General features: G+C 52.7%; 1 protein-coding gene across 2 annotated transcripts in view; it reads right to left on the minus strand.

Annotated features, from left to right (window-relative positions):
• zrsr2 (zinc finger (CCCH type), RNA-binding motif and serine/arginine rich 2) overlaps window positions 1-12561 on the minus strand; it is a 57112-nt gene extending 44551 nt beyond the window's left edge. For both annotated transcript variants that reach the window (XM_070894208.1, XM_070894206.1), the window contains exons 1-2: window positions 12403-12561; window positions 11344-11423 (exon numbers count right to left, since the gene is read on the minus strand). In XM_070894208.1, coding sequence (XP_070750309.1) covers window positions 11344-11423; window positions 12403-12443 — 121 coding nt within the window. In that variant the 5' untranslated portion in view covers window positions 12444-12561. The remainder of the gene's footprint in view (window positions 1-11343; window positions 11424-12402) is intronic.
• Window positions 12562-20462: the final 7901 nt, after the last annotated feature.

Raw genomic sequence — 20462 nt, forward strand, 5'->3', positions numbered from 1 at the left:
CACTCTCTGGGTGAAGAAGTTTCTCCTCATCTCGGTCCTAAATGGCTTATCCCTTATCCTTAGACTGTGACCCCTGGTTCTGGACTTCCCCAACATTGGGAACATTCTTCCTGCATCTAACCTGTCTAAACCCATCAGAATTTTAAACGTTTCTATGAGGTCCCCTCTCATTCTTCTGAACTCCAGTGAATACAAGTCCAGTTGATCCAGTCTTTCTTGATAGGTCAGTCCCACCATCCCGGGAATCAATCTGGTGAACCTTCGCTGCACTCCCTCAATAGCAAGATGTCCTTCCTCAAGTTAGGAGACCAAAACTGTACACAATACTCCAGGTGTGGCCTCACCAAGGCCCTGTACAACTGTAGCAACACCTCCCTGCCCCTGTACTCAAATCCCCTCGCTATGAAGGCCAACATGTCATTTGCTTTCTTAACCGCCTGCTGTACCTGCATGCCAACCTTCAATGACTGATGTACCATGACACCCAGGTCTTGTTGCACCTCCCCTTTTCCTAATCTGTCACCATTCAGATAATAGTCTGTCTCTCTGTTTTTACCACCAAAGTGGATAACCTCACATTTATCCACATTATACTTCATCTGCCATGCATTTGCCCACTCACCTAACCTATCCAACTCACTTTGCAGCCTCATAGCATCCTCCTCGCAGCTCACACTACCACCCAACTTAGTGTCATCTGCAAATTTGGAGATACTACATTTAATTCCCTCGTCTAAATCATTAATGTACAGTGTAAACAGCTGGGGCCCCAGCACAGAACCTTGCGGTACCCAACTAGTCACTGCCTGCCATTCTGAAAAGTACCCACTTACTCCTACTCTTTGCTTCCTGTCTGACAACCAGTTCTCAATCCACGTCAGCACACTACCCCCAATCCCATGTGCTTTAACGTTGCACATTAATCTCTTGTGTGGGACCTTGTCGAAAGCCTTCTGAAAGTCCAAATATACCACATCAACTGGTTCTCCCTTGTCCACTCTACTGGAAACATCCTCAAAAAATTCCAGAAGATTTGTCAAGCATGATTTCCCTTTCACAAATCCATGCTGACTTGGACCTATCATGTCACCATTTTCCAAATGCGCTGCCATGACATCCTTAATAATTGATTCCATCATTTTACCCACTACTGAGGTCAGGCTGACCGGTCTATAATTCCCTGTTTTCTCTCTTCCCTCCTTTTTTAAAAAGTGGGGTTACATTGGCTACCCTCCACTCAATAGGAACTGATCCAGAGTCAATGGAATGTTGGAAAATGACTGTCAATGCATCCGCTATTTCCAAGGCCACCTCCTGAAGTACTCTGGGATACAGTCCATCAGGCCCTGGGGATTTATCGGCCTTCAATCCCATCAATTTCCCCAACACAATTTCCCGACTAATAAAGATTTCCCTCAGTTCCTCCTCCTTACTAGACCCTCTGACCCCTTTTATATCTGGAATGTTGTTTGTGTCCTCCTTAGTGAATACCAAACCAAATAGTTGTTCAATTGGTCTGCCATTTCTTTGTTCCCCGTTATGACTTCCCCTGATTCTGACTGCAGGGGACCTATGTTTGTCTTTACTAACCTTTTTCTCTTTACATACCTATAGAAACTTTTGCAATCCGCCTTAATGTTCCCTGCAAGCTTCTTCTCATACTCCATTTTCCCTGCCCTAATCAAACCCTTTGTCCTCCTCTGCTGACTTCTAAATTTCTCCCAGTCCCCGGGTTCGCTGCTATTTCTGGCCAATTTGTATGCCACTTCCTTGGCTTTAATACTATCCCTGATTTCCCTTGATAGCCACGGTTGAGCCACCTTCCCTTTTTTATTTTTACGCCAGACAGGAATGTACAATTGTTGTAATTCATCCATGCGGTCTCTAAATGTCTGCCATTGCCCATCCACAGTCAACCCCTTAAGTATCATTTGCCAATCTATCCTAGCCAATTCACGCCTCATACCTTCAAAGTTACCCTTCTTTAAGTTCTGGACCATGGTCTCTGAATTAACTGTTTCATTCTCCATCCTAATGCAGAATTCCGCCATATTATGGTCACTCTTCCCCAAGGGGCCTCGCACAATGAGATTGCTAATTAATCCTCTCTCATTACACAACACCCAGTCTAAGATGACCTTCCCACCCCCACCCCCACCCCCCCCCCCCCCCCGAGTTGGTTCCTCGACATATTGGTCTAGAAAACAATCCCTTATGCACTCCAGGAAATCCTCCTCCACCGTATTGCTTCCAGTTTGGCTAGCCCAATCTATGTGCATATTAAAGTTACCCATTATAACTGCTGCACCTTTACTGCATGCACCCCTAATTTCCTGTTTGATGCCCTCCCCAACATCACTACTACTGTTTGGAGGTCTGTACACAACTCCCACTAACGTTTTTTGCCCTTTGGTGTTCTGCAGCTCTACCCATATAGATTCCACATCATCCAAGCTAATGTCCTTCCTAACTATTGCATTAATCTCCTCTTTAACCAGCAATGCTACCCCACCTCCTTTTCCTTTTATTCTATCCTTCCTGAATGTTGAGTTCCCAGCCCTGATCATCCTGGAGCCACGTCTCCGTAATCCCAATCACATCATATTTGTTAACATCTATTTGCACAGTTAATCCACCTTATTGCGGATACTCCTTGCATTAAGACACAAAGCCTTCAGGCTTGTTTTTTTTAACACCCTTTGTCCTTTAAGAATTTTGCTGTACAGTGGCCCTTTTTGTTCTTTGCCTTGGGTTTCTCTGCCCTCCACTTTTCCTCATCTCCTTTCTGTCTTTTGCTTTTGCCTCCTTTTTGTCTCCCTGCATTGGTTCCCATCCCCCTGCCATATTAGTTTAAATCCTCCCCAACAGCAGTAGCAATCCCAGGAATCAATCTAGTGAACCTCCGTTGTACCACCTCCCAGGTAAGTATATCCTTCCTTAGATAAAGAGACCGAAACTGTGCCCAGTACTCCAGGTGTGGTCTCACTAGGGCCCTATACAATTGGAGCAGGACTTCCTTACCCTTATACTCCAACCCCCCTTGCAATAAAGGACAACATGCCATTTGCCTTCCTTATTGCTTGCTGTACCTGCATGTTCGCTTTCTGTGTTTCATAGAAAAATAGGTGCAGGAGCAGGCCATTCAGCCCTTCTAGCCTGCACTGCCATTCAAGGAGTTCATGGCTGAACATGCAACTTCAGTACCCCCTTCCTGCTTTCACGCCATACCCCTTGATCCCCCGAGTAGTAAGGACTTCATCTAACTCCCTTTTGAATATATTTAGTGAATTGGCCTCAACAACTTTCTGTGGTAGAGAATTCCACAGGTTCACCACTCTCTGGGTGAAGAAGTTTCTCCTTATCTCGGTCCTAAATGGCTTACCCCTTATCCTTAGACTGTGACCTCTGGTTCTGGACTTCCCCAACATTGGGAACATTCTTCCTGCATCCAACCTGTCCAAACCCGTCAGAATTTTAAACGTTTCTATGAGGTCCCCTCTCACTCTTCTGAACTCCAGTGAATACAAGCCCAGTTGATCCAGTCTTTCTTGATAGGTCAGTTCCACCATCCCGGGAATCAGTCTGGTGAATCTTCGCTGCACTCCCTCAATAGCAAGAATGTCCTTCCTCAAGTTAGGAGACCAAAACTGTACACAATACTCCAGGTGTGGCCTCACCAAGGCCCTGTACAACTGTACAATTGTACAAGGACACCCAAATCTCTCTGAACACCAACATTTAAAAGTTTCTCACCATTTAAAAAATATTCTGTTTTTCTATTCTTCCCACCAAAGTGAATAACCTCACATTTCCCCACATTATACTCCATCTGCCACTTCACTGCCCACTCATTTAGCTGTGAGGAGGACGCTAAGAGACTGCTGGGTGACTTGGACAGGTTAGGTGAGTGGGAAAATGCATGGCAGATGCAGTATAATGTGGATAAATGTGAGGTTATCTATTTTGGGGGAAAAAACACAAAGGCAGAATATTATCTATAAAAGGCTCAGCAATCCGGGGAGCGTCGAGAGAGGCGGGAGTCGAGAGAGGCAGCGGCCTATAAAAGGCTCAGCAGTCCGGGGAGCGTCGAGAGAGGCGGGAGTCCAGAGAGGCAGCGGCCTATAAAAGGCTCAGCAGTCCGGGGAGCGTCGAGAGAGGCGGGAGTCCAGAGAGGCAGCGGCCTATAAAAGGCTCAGCAGTCCGGGGAGCGTCGAGAGAGGCGTACCTGTGCAGCTCCAGCTGAGAGAAGTCAAAAAAGAAGTAGAAAGAAATCAAAAGGTGACGTCACAGCCAACGTGGTAAGTGATTGGCTGCGGATTGGTGAGTAGTTTTTCTTTTTCTTTATTAGTCAGTAACTTTTAACATTGTTGTCGGCAATTTAAGTGTATCTAAGGGTTAAGTCATGGCAGGACAGCTCGGTCATGTGATATGCTCCTACTGTACCATGTGGGAACACGGGGACAACACCAGTGTCCCTGACGACTACATGTGCGGGAAGTGTGTCCACCTCCGGCTACTGACGGTCCGCGTTGCGGAGTTGGAGCTGAAGGTGGATTCACTCTGGAGCATCCACGATGCTGAGAATGACGTGAGTATCACGTGTAGCGAGTTGGTCTTACCGCAGGAGAAGGGTCCACAGCCAGCGAGGGAATGGAAGACCAGCAGGAAGAGTAGTGCAAGGAAGGTAGTGCAGGGGTCCCCTGTGGTCATCCCACTGCAAAACAGATACACTGCTTTGAGTGCTGTTGAGGGGGATGACTCATCAGGAGTGGGCAGCAGCAGCCAAGTTCATGGCACCGTGGCTGGCTCTGTTGCACAGGAGGGCAGGAAAAAGAGTGGGCGAGCGATAGTGATAGGGGATTCAATTGTAAGGGGAATAGATAGGCGTTTCTGCGGCCGCAACCGAGACTCCAGGATGGTATGTTGCCTCCCTGGTGCAAGGGTCAAGGATGTCTCGGAGCGGGTGCAGGACATTCTAAAAAGGGAGGGAGAACAGCCAGTTGTCGTGGTGCACGTTGGTACCAATGACATAGGTAAAAAAAGGGATGAGTTCCTACGAAATGAATTTAAGGAGCTAGGAGCTAAATTAAAAAGTAGGACCTCAAAAGTAGTAATCTCGGGATTGCTACCAGTGCCACGTGCTAGTCAGAGTAGGAATCGCAGGATAGCTCAGATGAATACGTGGCTTGAGCAATGGTGCAGCAGGGAGGGATTCAAATTCCTGGGGCATTGGAACCGGTTCTGGGGGAGGTGGGACCAGTACAATCCGGACGGTCTGCACCTGGGCAGAATCGGAACCAATGTCCTCGGGGGAGTGTTTGCTAGTGCTGTTGGGGAGGAGTTAAACTAATATGGCAGGGGGATGGAAACCAATGCAGGGAGATAGAGGGAAACAAAAAGGAGGCAAAAACAAAAGACAGAAAGGAGATGAGGAAAAGTGGAGGGCAGAGAAACCCAAGGCAAAGAACAAAAAGGGCCATTGTACAGCAAAATTCTAAAAGGACAGAGGGTGTTAAAAAAACAAGCCTAAAGGCTTTGTGTCTTAATGCAAGGAGTATCCCCAATAAGGTGGATGAATTAACTGTGCAAATAGATGTTAACAAATATGATGTGATTGGGATTACGGAGACGTGGCTCCAGGATGAGCAGGGCTGGGAACTCAACATCCAGGGGTATTCAACACTCAGGAAGGATAGAATAAAAGGAAAAGGAGGTGGGGTAGCATTGCTGGTTAAGGAGGAGATTAAGGCAATAGTTAGGAAGGACATTAGCTTGGATGATGTGGAATCTATATGGGTAGAGCTGCAGAACACCAAAGGGCAAAAAACGTTAGTGGGAGTTGTGTACAGACCTCCAAATAGTAGTAGTGATGTTGGGGAGGGCATCAAACAGGAAATTAGGGGTGCGTGCAATAAAGGTGCAGCAGTTATAATGGGTGACTTTAATATGCACATAGATTGGGCTAACCAAACTGGAAGCAATACGGTGGAGGAGGATTTTCTGGAGTGCATAAGGGATGGTTTTTTAGACCAATATGTCGAGGAACCAACTAGGGGGGAGGCCATCTTAGACTGGGTGTTATGTAATGAGAAAGGATTAATTAGCAATCTCGTTGTGCGAGGCCCCTTGGGGAAGAGTGACCATAATATGGTGGAATTCTGCATTAGGATGGAGAATGAAACAGTTAATTCAGAGACCATGGTCCAGAACTTAAAGGCGGCTAACTTTGAAGGTATGAGGCGTGAATTGGCTGAGATGGATTGGCGAATGATACTTAAGGGGTTGACTGTGGATGGGCAATGGCAGACATTTAGAGACCGCATGGATGAACTACAACAATTGTACATTCCTGTCTGGCATAGAAATAAAAAAGGGAAGGTGGCTCAACCGTGGCTATCAAGGGAAATCAGGGATAGTATTAAAGCCAAGGAAGTGGCATACAAATTGGCCAGAAATAGCAGCGAACCTGGGGACTGGGAGAAATTTAGAACTCAGCAGAGGAGGACAAAGGGTTTGATTAGGGCAGGGAAAATGGAGTATGAGAAGAAGCTTGCAGGGAACATTAAGACGGATTGCAAAAGTTTCTATAGATATGTAAAGAGAAAAAGGTTAGTAAAGACAAACGTAGGTCCCCTGCAGTCAGAATCAGGGGAAGTCATAACGGGGAACAAAAAAATGGCGGACCAATTGAACAAGTACTTTGGTTCGGTATTCACGAAGGAGGACACGAACAACCTTCCGGTTATAAAAGGGGTCGGGGGGTCTAGTAAGGAGGAGGAACTGAGGGAAATCCTTATTAGCCGGGAAATTGTGTTGGGGAAATTGATGGGATTGAAGGCGGATAAATCCCCAGGGCCTGATGGACTGCATCCCAGAGTACTTAAGGAGGTGGCCTTGGAAATAGTGGATGCATTGACAGTCATTTTCCAACATTCCATTGACTCTGGATCAGTTCCTATGGAGTGGAGGGTAGCCAATGTAACCCCACTTTTTAAAAAAGGAGGGAGAGAGAAAACAGGGAATGTCAGCCTGACATCGGTAGTGGGTAAAATGATGGAATCAATTATTAAGGATGTCATAGCAGTGCATTTGGAAAGAGGTGACATGATAGGTCCAAGTCAGCATGGATTTGTGAAAGGGAAATCATGCTTGACAAATCTTCTGGAATTTTTTGAGGATGTTTCCAGTAGAGTGGATAAGGGAGAACCAGTTGATGTGGTATATTTGGACTTTCAGAAGGCGTTCGACAAGGTCCCACACAAGAGATTGATGTGCAAAGTTAGAGCACATGGGATTGGGGGTAGTGTACTGACATGGATTGAGAACTGGTTGTCAGACAGGAAGCAAAGAGTAGGAGTAAATGGGTACTTTTCAGAATGCAGGCAGTGACTAGTGGGGTACCGCAAGGTTCTGTGCTGGGGCCCCAGCTGTTTACACTGTACATTAATGATTTAGATGAGGGGATTAAATGTAGTATCTCCAAATTTGCGGATGACACTAAGTTGGGTGGCAGTGTGAGCTGCGAGGAGGATGCTGTGAGGCTGCAGAGCGACTTGGATAGGTTAGGTGAGTGGGCAAATGCATGGCAGATGAAGTATAATGTGGATAAATGTGAGGTTATCCACTTTGGTGGTAAAAACAGAGAGACAGACTATTATCTGAATGGTGACAGATTAGGAAAAGGGGAGGTGCAAAGAGACCTGGGTGTCATGGTACATCAGTCATTGAAGGTTGGCATGCAGGTGCAGCAGGCGGTTAAGAAAGCAAATGGCATGTTGGCCTTCATAGCAAGGGGATTTGAGTACAGGGGCAGGGAGGTGTTGCTACAGTTGTACAGGGCATTGGTGAGGCCACACCTGGAGTATTGTGTACAGTTTTGGTCTCCTAACCTGAGGAAGGACATTCTTGCTATTGAGGGAGTGCAGCGAAGGTTCACCAGACTGATTCCCGGGATGGCGGGACTGACCTATCAAGAAAGACTGGATCAACTGGGCTTGTATTCACTGGAGTTCAGAAGAATGAGAGGGGACCTCATAGAAACATATAAAATTCTGACGGGGTTAGACAGGTTAGATGCAGGAAGAATGTTCCCAATGTTGGGGAAGTCCAGAACCAGGGGTCACAGTCTAAGGATAAGGGGTAAGCCATTTAGGACCGAGATGCGGAGGAACTTCTTCACCCAGAGAGTGGTGAACCTGTGGAACTCTCTACCACAGAAAGTTGTTGAGGCCAATTCACTAAATATATTCAAAAAGGAGTTAGATGTAGTCCTTACTGCTAGGGGGATCAAGGGGTATGGCGAGAAAGCAGGAATGGGGTACTGAAGTTGAATGTTCAGCCATGAACTCATTGAATGGCGGTGCAGGCTAGAAGGGCCGAATGGCCTACTCCTGCACCTATTTTCTATGTTTCTATGTTTCTATGAATGGCAGCAGATTAGGAAAAGGGGAGGTGCAACGAGATCTGGGTGTCATGGTTCATCAGTCATTGAAAGTTGGCATGCAGGTACAGCAGGCGGTGAAGAGAAGGCAAATGGCATGTTGGCCTTCATAGCTAGGGGATTTGAGTATAGGAGCAGGGAGGTCTTACTGCAGTTGTGCAGGGCCTTGGTGATGCCTCACCTGGAATATTGTGTTCAGTTTTGGTCTCCTAATCTGAGGAAGGACATTCTTGATATTGAAGGAGTGCAGCAAAGGTTCACCAGACTGATTCCAGGGATGGCTGGACTGACATATGAGGAGAGACTGGATCAATTGGGGTTTAGAAGAATCATAGAAACGTATAAGATTCTGACGGGACTGGACAGGTTAGAGGCGGGAAGAATGTTCCCAATGTTGGGGAAGTCCAGAACCAGGGGACACAATCTTAGAATAAGGGGTAGGCCATTTAGGACTGAGATGAGGAGAAACTTCTTCATTCAGAGAGTTGTTAACCTGTGGAATTCCCTGCCGCAGAGAGTTGTTGATGCCAGTTCATTGGATATATTCAAGAGGGAGTTAGATATGGTGCTTACAGCTAAAGGGATCGAGGGGTATGGAAAGAAAGCAGGAAAGAGGCACGGAGATGAATGATCAGCCATGATCTTATTGAAGGGCTGTGCAGGCTCGAAGGGCCGAATGGCCTACTCCTGCACCTATTTTCTATGTTTCTATCTATATCCCTTTACAGACGCTTTGTGTTCTCCTCACAGCTTACTGTCCCACCGAGCTTTGCACCGTCAGCAAACTTGGATACAGTACACTCGGTCCCTTCAAGGTCACTAATTTGGATTGTAAATAGCTGAAGCCTCAGCACTGATCCTTGCGGCACCCCACTCACTACTGACCGAGTCTTGAAGGATCTAGCTGCCAGACTGGGCTTGCAGCAGGTGGTGAGAGAAGCAATGAAGGAAAAAACAGGCAATGAGTATCTCCAACAAGAGAAAGTCTAACCACCGCCGCTTGACATTCAACGGCATTACCATCACCGAATCCCCGACCATCAACATCCTGAGCGTCACCATTGACCAGAAACTTAACTGGACCAGCCCCATAAATACTGTGGCTACAACGGCAGGTCAGAGGCTGGGTATTCTGCGGCGAGTATCTCACCTCCTGACTCCCCAAAGCCTTTCTGCCATCTACAAGGCACAAGTCAGGAGTGTGATGGAACACTCTCCACTTGCCTGGATGAGGGCAGCTCCAACAACACTCGTGAAGCTCGACATCATCCAGGACAAAGCAGCCCGTTTGATTGGCTCCCCATCCACCACTTTAAACACTCACTCCCTCCACCACCGGCGCACTGTGGCTGCAGTGTGTACCATCTACAAGATGCACTGCAGCAACTCGCCAAGGCTTCTTCGGCAGCACCTCCCAAACCCACGACCTCTACCACCCAGAAGGACAAGGGCAACAGACGCATGGGAACACCACCACCTCCACGTTCCCCTCCAAGTCACACACCATCCTGACTGGGAAATATATCGGCTGTTCCTTCATCGTGGCTGGGTCACAATCCTGGAACTCCCTCCCTAACAGCACTGTGGGAGCACCTTCACCACACGGACCACCACCTTGTCAAGGGCAATTAGAGATGGGCAATAAATGCCGGCCTTGCCAGCGACGCCCACATCCCATGAACGAATAAAGGGGGAAAGAAACCTACCAATACTGTCATGGGTAGGTAGATCTGCAACAGGTAGATAGATGAGGATGGGAGTCAAACAAATTTTCCCTTCGGGTTACTTCTCTCACCACCTGCTGCAAGCCCAGTCTGGCAACAATATCCTTCAGGGCTCGGTCAGTGGTGGTGCTGCCGAGCAGTTAGAATCATACAGCACAAAGAGGGCCACTCAGCCTTTTGAGCCTGTGGCTGCTCTTTGAAAGAGCTATCCAATTAGTCCCATCCTTTGATCTTTCCCCAAAGCCCCGCAAATGATTGTACTGCCCTTACGGCTAAGGGGATCAAGGAGTATGGAGAGAAAGCAGGAAAGGGGTGCTGAGGGAATGATCAGCCATGATCTTATTGAATGGCGGTGCAGGTTCGAAGGGCCAAATGGCCTACTCCTGCACCTATTTTCTATGTTTCTATGCAACTATTTATCCAATTCCCTTTTGAAAGTTATTATTGACTCTATTTCCATCACCCCGACAGGCAATGCATTCCAGATCATCATAACTTGTTGCGTAAAAAATAACTATTATCTCTCCTTTGGCTAATTACCTTAAATCTGTATCCTCTGATTTCCTACCCTTCTACCACTGGAAACAATTGCTCCTTATTTACTCTATCAAATCCCTGTGTGATTTTAGACACCTCTATTAAATCTCGCTTTAACCTCCTCTGCTCCAAGGAGAACAACCCCAGCTTCTCGAGTCTGTGCATGCAAGTGAAATCCTGCATCATTGGAACATTCTAGTAAATCTCTGCACCTCCCTCTCAAGGCCCTGATATCCTCCTGCAGTGCGGGGCCCAGAATTGGACACAATGCTCCAGCTGTGGCCCAACCAGTGTTTATATAGTGTTTGCACGGCACAAATGTTACATGCCACTTATCAGCCCAAGCTGAATGTTGTCCAGGTTGTGCTGCATGCGGGCACGGACTGCTTCATTTTCTGAGCAGTTGCAAATGGAAGTGAACACTGTGCAATCATCAGTGAACATCCCCACACTTCTGACCTTAGGATGGAGGGAAGATCATTGATGAAGCAACTGAAGGAGGCTGGGCCTAGGACTCTGGCCTGAGGCACTCCTGCACGATGTTCTGGGCCACCACACATCGAATAGATGCAGGTAGGGCCACACTGTGAATGGATGCGGGGGGTGGGGGGGGGGTGGTTGGGATCAGACTGTGCTACCTACCGGCCTCTCTCTGTTTTGCCTCCGCCTGTCGTCTTCTTTTCCGCTTCTCTTTTTTCAGCAGCGCTCTGAACTTCTTGTGGCTGCGGAAACAAAACCGGTGGAGAAGCTGTCAGAGCAAGGCTGCGGAGAGCAGAGCAGTCTCCACCCACTGGATACCTGCACAGCCCCTCCCCACCTGGCCCACCTCCCCAGACCAGACTTTTAGCCGCCTGGAACCTTAACCTTATCTAAGGGGAAGGGAAGGAACTGCGTGGTGCAGTAGGTCTGTCTAAACACGGCTGGGTGTACCACCAGTGCTGCATCAATGGTCGTTCTGCTGGTATGGGAGGTAGTCTGTCAAAGCAAAAGTGAAAACTAGAATCGGAGCGGGTAACAAGAGGGCAAGGAATCGCACGGCTGAAAGCAAGACTTGTAGGACAGTGGGCACCTCGGTATACTGAGTGGGAGGAATGGAGCATTTGTATATATCTGACACATGCATGCCCGTCTGCCAGATGGCAAAGCCCAAACAGCAGAGCCATTGACACGGTAACAGGAACTGTTAATGTAAAGGTGGGATAATCTGGGTCAGCGCCCGTGTCAGTCAATGCTCAAATCTGGGGCAACAAAAATGCCCCAATGTACCCGAAGGTCAAGGTCTAGCAGGGGGCAGAATGTGGGCATCATTCTTCCAAGAACCGGGGAGCACCTTGGGTCCCGGGGTTGGGGGCCACCGTGGGCCCCGAGGCACCCTGGGATTGGGGCACCCTGGGTCACTGAGGTTGGGGGGCACCCTGGGATTGGGGCACCCTGCGTCCCTGGGGTTGGGGGGGGGCACCCTCGGTCCCCGGGGGGCACCCTCGCTCCCCGGGGTCGGGGGGCATGTAGTTATGACACCCGCTCCCCTGCCAGACTTGGGGCATCCGCTGACCGAACACCCCCTCCCCCCTGCCTCCCGCTCTGGACCCAGACCCGGCCCGCTCCCCCTCACACGGCGCGGATGGAGAAGGCCGAGCGGAGCCCTGGGCCTGGGTTCGGGACCCGGGCCGCTGACAGTGAGCGCGGGGTCGGTGCTGGTACCTCAGTTTGCGGGCCTCCCCCGCCGCGCCGGCCGCCGCCATAGTATGTGGGCCCGCGGGCCGCTCAGTGCCTCAGCCCTGGGCTCCCGCAGTCCCGAGCTCGCTCTCTCTCTTTCCCCGTCCCGGGTCCGGTCACGTGTGCCGGCAGGCTGCGCTGTGCGCCTGCGCTCGGTGCTCCCGGGCTTTTCCACACACACACACTGCACTAGGACATAAACACACACTGCAGTGCGGCTCACACACACTGCTCTGGGTCACACACACTGCTCTGGGTCACGCACTACTGGGACACACAGACATTGCACTGGGCTACACACACTTCACTCGGACACACACACTCCACTGTGGGGCGCACACACTGCACTGAGGCGCGCGCTGCACTGTGGTGTGCTGCACTGGGGCACACACGCACTGCACTGGGGCACAAACACTGCACTGGGGCACACAGACATTGCACTGGAATGCACACACACAGACTCCACTGGGGCACACACACACTGCACTGGGACACACACACTGCACTGGGACACATACTGCACTGGGGCACACATACACATACTGCACTGAGGCACACGTGCACACTGCACTGAGACACACACACACTGCACTGGGACATACACTGCACTGGGACACACAGACATTGCACTGGGGTGCACACACACTTCACTGGGACACACACACTCCACTGCGACGCACGCACACTGCACTGGGGCACACACTGCACTGGGACACACACACACTGCACTGGAGCACACTGCACTGCGACGCACATACTGCACTGCGGCACACTGCACTGGAGCACATGCTGCACTGGGGCACACACGCGCACGCAATACACTGGGGCACACGCATTGCACTAGGACACGCACTGCACTGGGGCACACACGCACTGCACTGGGACACACACTGCATGGAGCACACATGCACACACTGCACTGGAACCCACACACTGCACTGACACACACACACTGCATTGGGGCACACACTGCACTTGGGCGCACACACTGCATTAGGACACACTGCACTGGGGTACACACGCACTGCACTGGGACACACACTGCACTGGGGCACACACACACACTGCACTGGGACACACACTGCACTGGGGCGCGCACACACACTGCACTGGGACACACACACACTGCACTGGGACACACAATGCACCGGGGCACACACTGCACTGGGGCACACAGGCACACTACACTGGGGCACACAAATTGCACTGGGGCCCACACACTGCACTTCGGCACACACTGCACTGGGGCACACGCAAACTGCACTGGGACACATGCACACTGCACTGGGGTACACACACTGCACTGGGGCCCACACATTGCACCAGGGCACATGCCCACACACTGCACTGGGGCGCGCGCACACACACTGCCCAGGGACACACCCACACACTGCACTGGGGCACACACACACACACTGCACTGGGACACACACACTTCACTGGGGCGCACACACACACTGCAATGCACTGTGGCGCACACTGCTCTGGGTCACACACACTGCACTGGGGCACACTGCACTGAGGCACACGTGCACACTGCACTGGGGCACACACCCACTACATGGGGCACACACTGCACTGGGGCACACAGACATTGCACTGGAACACACACACTGCTCTGGGTCACACCCACTGCACTGGGGCACACTGCACTGAGGCACACGTGCACACTGCACTGGGACACACACCCACTACATGGGGCACACACTGCACTGGGGCACACAGACATTGCACTGGAACACACACACTGCTCTGGGTCACACACACTGCACTGGGGCACACTGCACTGAGGCACACGTGCACACTGCACTGGGACACACACCCACTTCATGGGGCACACACTGCACTGGGGCACACAGACATTGCACTGGAACACACACACTGCACTGGGGCACACACCCACACACTGCACTGGGGCACACATCCACACACTGCACTGGGGCACACACACTGCAAGGGGGCACACACACTGCACTGGTGCACGCATACACATTGCACTGGGGCGCGCACACACTGCACTGGGACACGGGCACACACACTTTACTGGGATATGCAGTGGGGCACATACACTGCACTGGGGCACACACACTGCACCGTGGCAAACACGCACTGCACTGGGGCACACACTCGCTGCACCCAGAAACGCACATACCACTGGGGCAGACACAAACTGCACTGGGGCATACACAATGCACCGGGGCACACAGACACTGCACTGGGGCGCAAACACACAAACTGCACTGGGACACACACACACACTGCAATTGGGCACACACACACTGTACTGGGGCTCACACTCTGCACTGGGGCACACACACTGTACTGGGGCACATTCACACTGCACTGGGACACACACTGCACTGGGACGCACACATGCACTGTGGCTCACACACTGCACACATGCACTGCAATTGCGCACACACTGCACTGTGGCTCACACACTGCATTGGGACACACACTGCACTGGGACGCACACACAGTGCACGGGGGTGCGTGTGCACACACTGCACTGGGGCATACACACACTGCACGGTGGCGCGTGTGCACGCACTGCACTGGGGCACACACTGCACTGGGGCGGACACAGCCACTGCACTGGGACACACACACACTGCAATAGGGCAGGTACACACACGGCTTTGTGGCAAACACACTGCACTGGGGAACAGACATGCTGCACTGGGACACACACACTGCACTGGGGCACATACACACTGCACTGGAGCAGACACACACTGCACTGGCACACGCACAATGCACTGTGGCACACAATCTCACTGCAATTGCGCACACACTGCACTGGGGTTCACGCTCTGCACTGGGGCACACGCACATTGCACTGGGACATACGCTGCACTGGGGCGTGCACACATCACACTGCACTGGAGCACACACAATACACTGTGGTACACGCATACTGCACTGGGGTGCAGACACACGCTGCACTGGAGCGCACACACTGCACTGGGACACACACTGCACTGGGGCATGCACGCAGACCACTGGGACACACACACACTACACTGTGGCATACACACTGCACTGGGACACACACACACACTGCACTGGGGCACACACACATTGCATTGGGCACACACGCACTGCACTGGAGCACGCACACACTGCACTGCGACACACACACCGCACTGGGGCGCACACACACACACACTGCACGGACACTGCACTGGTTACATACACACACTGCACTGGTGCACACACACACTGCACTGGGACACACACACTGCACTGGGATGCGCACACACTGCACTGGGACACACAATGCACCGGGGCACACACACACACTGCACCGGGCACACACTGCACTGGGGCCCGCACACTGCACTTCGGCACACACTGCACTGGGGCACACACACATTACACTTCGACACATGCACACTGCACTGGGGCGCACACACTGCACTGGGCCACACACTGCACTGGGCCACACACTGCACTGGGGCACACGCCCACACACTGCACTGGGGCACACAGACACACACTGCACTGGGGCGCACACGCACACATTGCCCAGGGACACACCCACACACTGCAATGGGGCACACACACACACTGCACTGGGGCACACAGACACACACTGCAGTGGGACGCACACACACACTGCACAGGGGCACATACACTACTGGGGCACACGCACACTGCACTGTGGCACGCACACACACACTGCACTTGGGCGCACACACACCACACTGGGACACACATACACGGCACTGGTGAACGCACACACACTGCACTGGGGCACACACCTGTACTGGGACACATAGTCACAGCACTGGAGCACACACACTGCACTGGGACACACACACTGCACCGTGGCAAACACACACTGCACTGGGGCACACACTCGCTGCACTCGGAAACGCACATACTACTGGGGCAGACACAAACTGCACTGGGGCACACACAATGCACCGGGGCACACAGACACTGCACTGGGGCGCAAACACACAAACTGCACTGGGGTACACATACACTGCACTGGTACACACACACACACTGCAATTGGGCACACACACACTGCACTGGGGGACACACACACTGCACTGGGACGCACACATGCACTGTGGCTCACACACTGCACACATGCACTGCAATTGCGCACACACTGCACTGTGGCTCACACACTGCATTGGGACACACACACACACTGCACTGGGGCACACACTCGCTGCACTCGGAAACGCACATACTACTGGGGCAGACACAAACTGCACTGGGGCACACACAATGCACCGGGGCACACAGACACTGCACTGGGGCGCAAACACACAAACTGCACTGGGGTACACATACACTGCACTGGTACACACACACACACACACACTGCAATTGGGCACACACACACTGCACTGGGGGACACACACACTGCACTGGGACGCACACATGCACTGTGGCTCACACACTGCACACATGCACTGCAATTGCGCACACACTGCACTGTGGCTTACACACTGCATTGGGACACACACACACTGCACTGGGGCGCACACACAGTGCACGGGGGCGCGTGTGCACACACACTGCACTGGGGCGCGTGTGCACACACTGCACTGGGGCGGACACACCCACTGCACTGGGACACACACACTGCAATAGGGCAGGCACACACACGGCTCTGTGGCAAACACACTGCACTGGGGAACAGACATGCTGCACTGGGACACGCACATACCACTGGGGCACACACACTGCACTGGGGCACACACACTGCACTGGGGCACGCACACTGCACGGGGCACAAAGACACTGCACTGGGACACACACACTGCACTGGAGCAGACACACACGGCACTGGCGCACGCAAAATGCACTGGGGCACACACTCTCACTGGAATTGGACACACACACACAAACTGCACTGGGGCTCACACTCTGCACTGGAGCACACGCACACTGCGCTGGGACACACGCTGCACTGGGGTGTGCACGCATCACACTGCACTGGAGCACACACAATGCACTGTGCCGCACATACTGCACTGGGGCGCGCACACACACTGCAATGGAGCACACACACAATGCACTGGGACACACACTGCACTGGGGCATGCATGCAGACCACTGGGACACACACACACTACACTGTGACATACACATTGCATTGGGCACACACGCACTGCACTGGAGCACGCACACACTTCACTGCGACGCACACACAGCACTGGGGCACAAACACACACACTGCATGGACACTGCACTGGTTACACACACACACACTGCACTGGTGCACACACTTCACTGGGACACACACACTGCACTGGGACACGCAAACACTGCACGGGGACACAGAATGCACCGGGGCGTGCACACACACACACTGCACCGGGGCACACACTGCACTGGGGCACACAGACACACTACACTGGGGCACACAAACTGCACTGGGGCCCACACACTGCACTGGGGCACACGCAAACTGCACTGGGACACATGCACACTGCACTGGGACACATGCACACTGAACTGGGGCACGCACACGGCACTGGGGCACACACGGCCACACACTGCACTGGGGCACACGCCCACACACTGCACTGGGGCACACACACACACACACACACACACACTGCACTGGGGAACACAGACACACACTGCACTGGGGCGCACACACACTGCACTGGGGCACACACGCACACTGCACTGGGGCACACAGACACACACTGCAGTGGGACGCGCACACACACTGCACGGGGGCACATACACTACTGGGACACACACACACTGCACTGTGGCACGCACACTGCACTGTGGCACGCACACACACATTGCACTGGGGCGCACACACACACTGCAATGTGGCACACATGAACTGCACTGGGGCACACGCACACCACTGGGGCACACACACACCGCACTGGGACACACATACACGGCACTGGTGAACGCACACACACTGCACTGGGGCACACACCTGTACTGGGACACATAATCACAGCACTGGAGCACACACACTGCACTGGTGCACACAAACATACTGCACTGGAGCACACATGCTGCACTGGTGCGTGTGCACACTGCACTTGGACATGCACACTGCAATGGGGCACACAGACTCTGCACTGGGGCACACACACACGCTGCACTGGGGCACACACACTCATCACTGTGGCACACACACACTGCACTGGGACATACACACACTGCACTGGAGCACACAAACCCAGCACTGTGGCACACACACACACTGCACTGGGACACACACACACTGCACTGGAGCACACACGCATTGCATTGGACACACACACACTGCACTGGAGCACACACACACTGCACTGGGACACACACACACACTTCACTGCGGCACACACACACTTCACTGGGGCACACACACTCTGCACTGGGGCACACACACACACTTCATTGGAGAAGACATACACTTCACTGGGGCACACACACACTTCACTGGGACACATGCATACTGCACTGGGACACATGCACACTGAACTGGGGTGCACACACTGCACTGGGACACACACGCCCACACACTGCACTGGGGCACACGCCCACACACTGCACTGGGGCCCACACACTGCACTGGGGCACACACAAACTGCACTGGGACACATGCACACTGAACCGGGGCGCACACACTGCATTGGGGCACACACGCCCACACACTGCACTGGGGCACACGCTCACACACTGCACTGGGGCACACACACACACACACATACTGCACTGGGGCACACAGACACACACTGCACTGGGGTGCACGCACACACACTGTACTGGGGCACACACGCACACTGCACTGGGACACACATATACACACTGCAGTGGGACGCGCGCACACACTGCACAGGGGCACATACACTACTGGGACACACACACACTGCACTGCAGCGCGCACACTGCACTGTGGCACGCGCACACACATTGCACTGGGGCGCACACACACACTGCAATGTGGCACACATGAACTGCACTGGGGCACACGCACAACACTGGGGCACACACACACCGCACTGGGACACACATACATGGCACTGGTGAATGCACACACACTGCACTGGGGCACACACCTGTACTGGGACACATAATCACAGAACTGGAGCACACACACTACACTGGGACACACACACACCGCACTGGGGTGCACACACACACTGCACTGGGACACACACACACTGCACTGGAGCACACACGCATTGCATTGGGCACACACACACTGCACTGGAGCACACACACACTGCACTGCGGCACACACACACACTTCACTGCGGCACACACACACACTTCACTGGGGCACACACACTCTGCACTGGGGCACACACACACACTTCATTGGAGAAGACATACACTTCACTGGGGCACACACACACTTCACTGGGACACATGCATACTGCACAGGGACACATGCACACTGAACTGGGGCACACACGCCCACACACTGCACTGGGGCACACGCCCACACACTGCACTGGGGCACACACAAACTGCACTGGGACACATGCATACTGCACTGGGACACATGCACACTGAACTGGGGCGCACACACTGCACTGGGGCACACACCCACACACTGCACTGGGGCACACACACATACTGCACTGGGGCACACAGACACACACTGCACTGGGGTGCACGCACACACACACTGCATTGGGGCACACACGCACACTGCACTGGGGCACACAGATACACGCTGCAGTGGGACGCGCGCGCACACTGCATAGGGGCACATACACTACTGGGACACACACACACTGCACTGCGGCGCGCACACTGCACTGTGGCACGCGCACACACATTGCACTGGGGCGCACACACACACTGCAATGTGGCACACATGAACTGCACTGGGGCACACGCACAACACTGGGGCACACACACACCGCACTGGGACACACATACACGGCACTGGTGAACGCACACACACTGCACTGGGGCACACACCTGTACTGGGACACATAATCACAGAACTGGAGCACACACACTACACTGGGACACACACACTGCATTGGGGTGCGCACACAATGCACTGGGACACACACACACTGCACTGGGGCACACAAACATACTGCACT

This window comes from Pristiophorus japonicus, chromosome 11 (assembly GCF_044704955.1).
Source record: "Pristiophorus japonicus isolate sPriJap1 chromosome 11, sPriJap1.hap1, whole genome shotgun sequence".
Taxonomy (NCBI): domain Eukaryota; kingdom Metazoa; phylum Chordata; class Chondrichthyes; family Pristiophoridae; genus Pristiophorus; species Pristiophorus japonicus.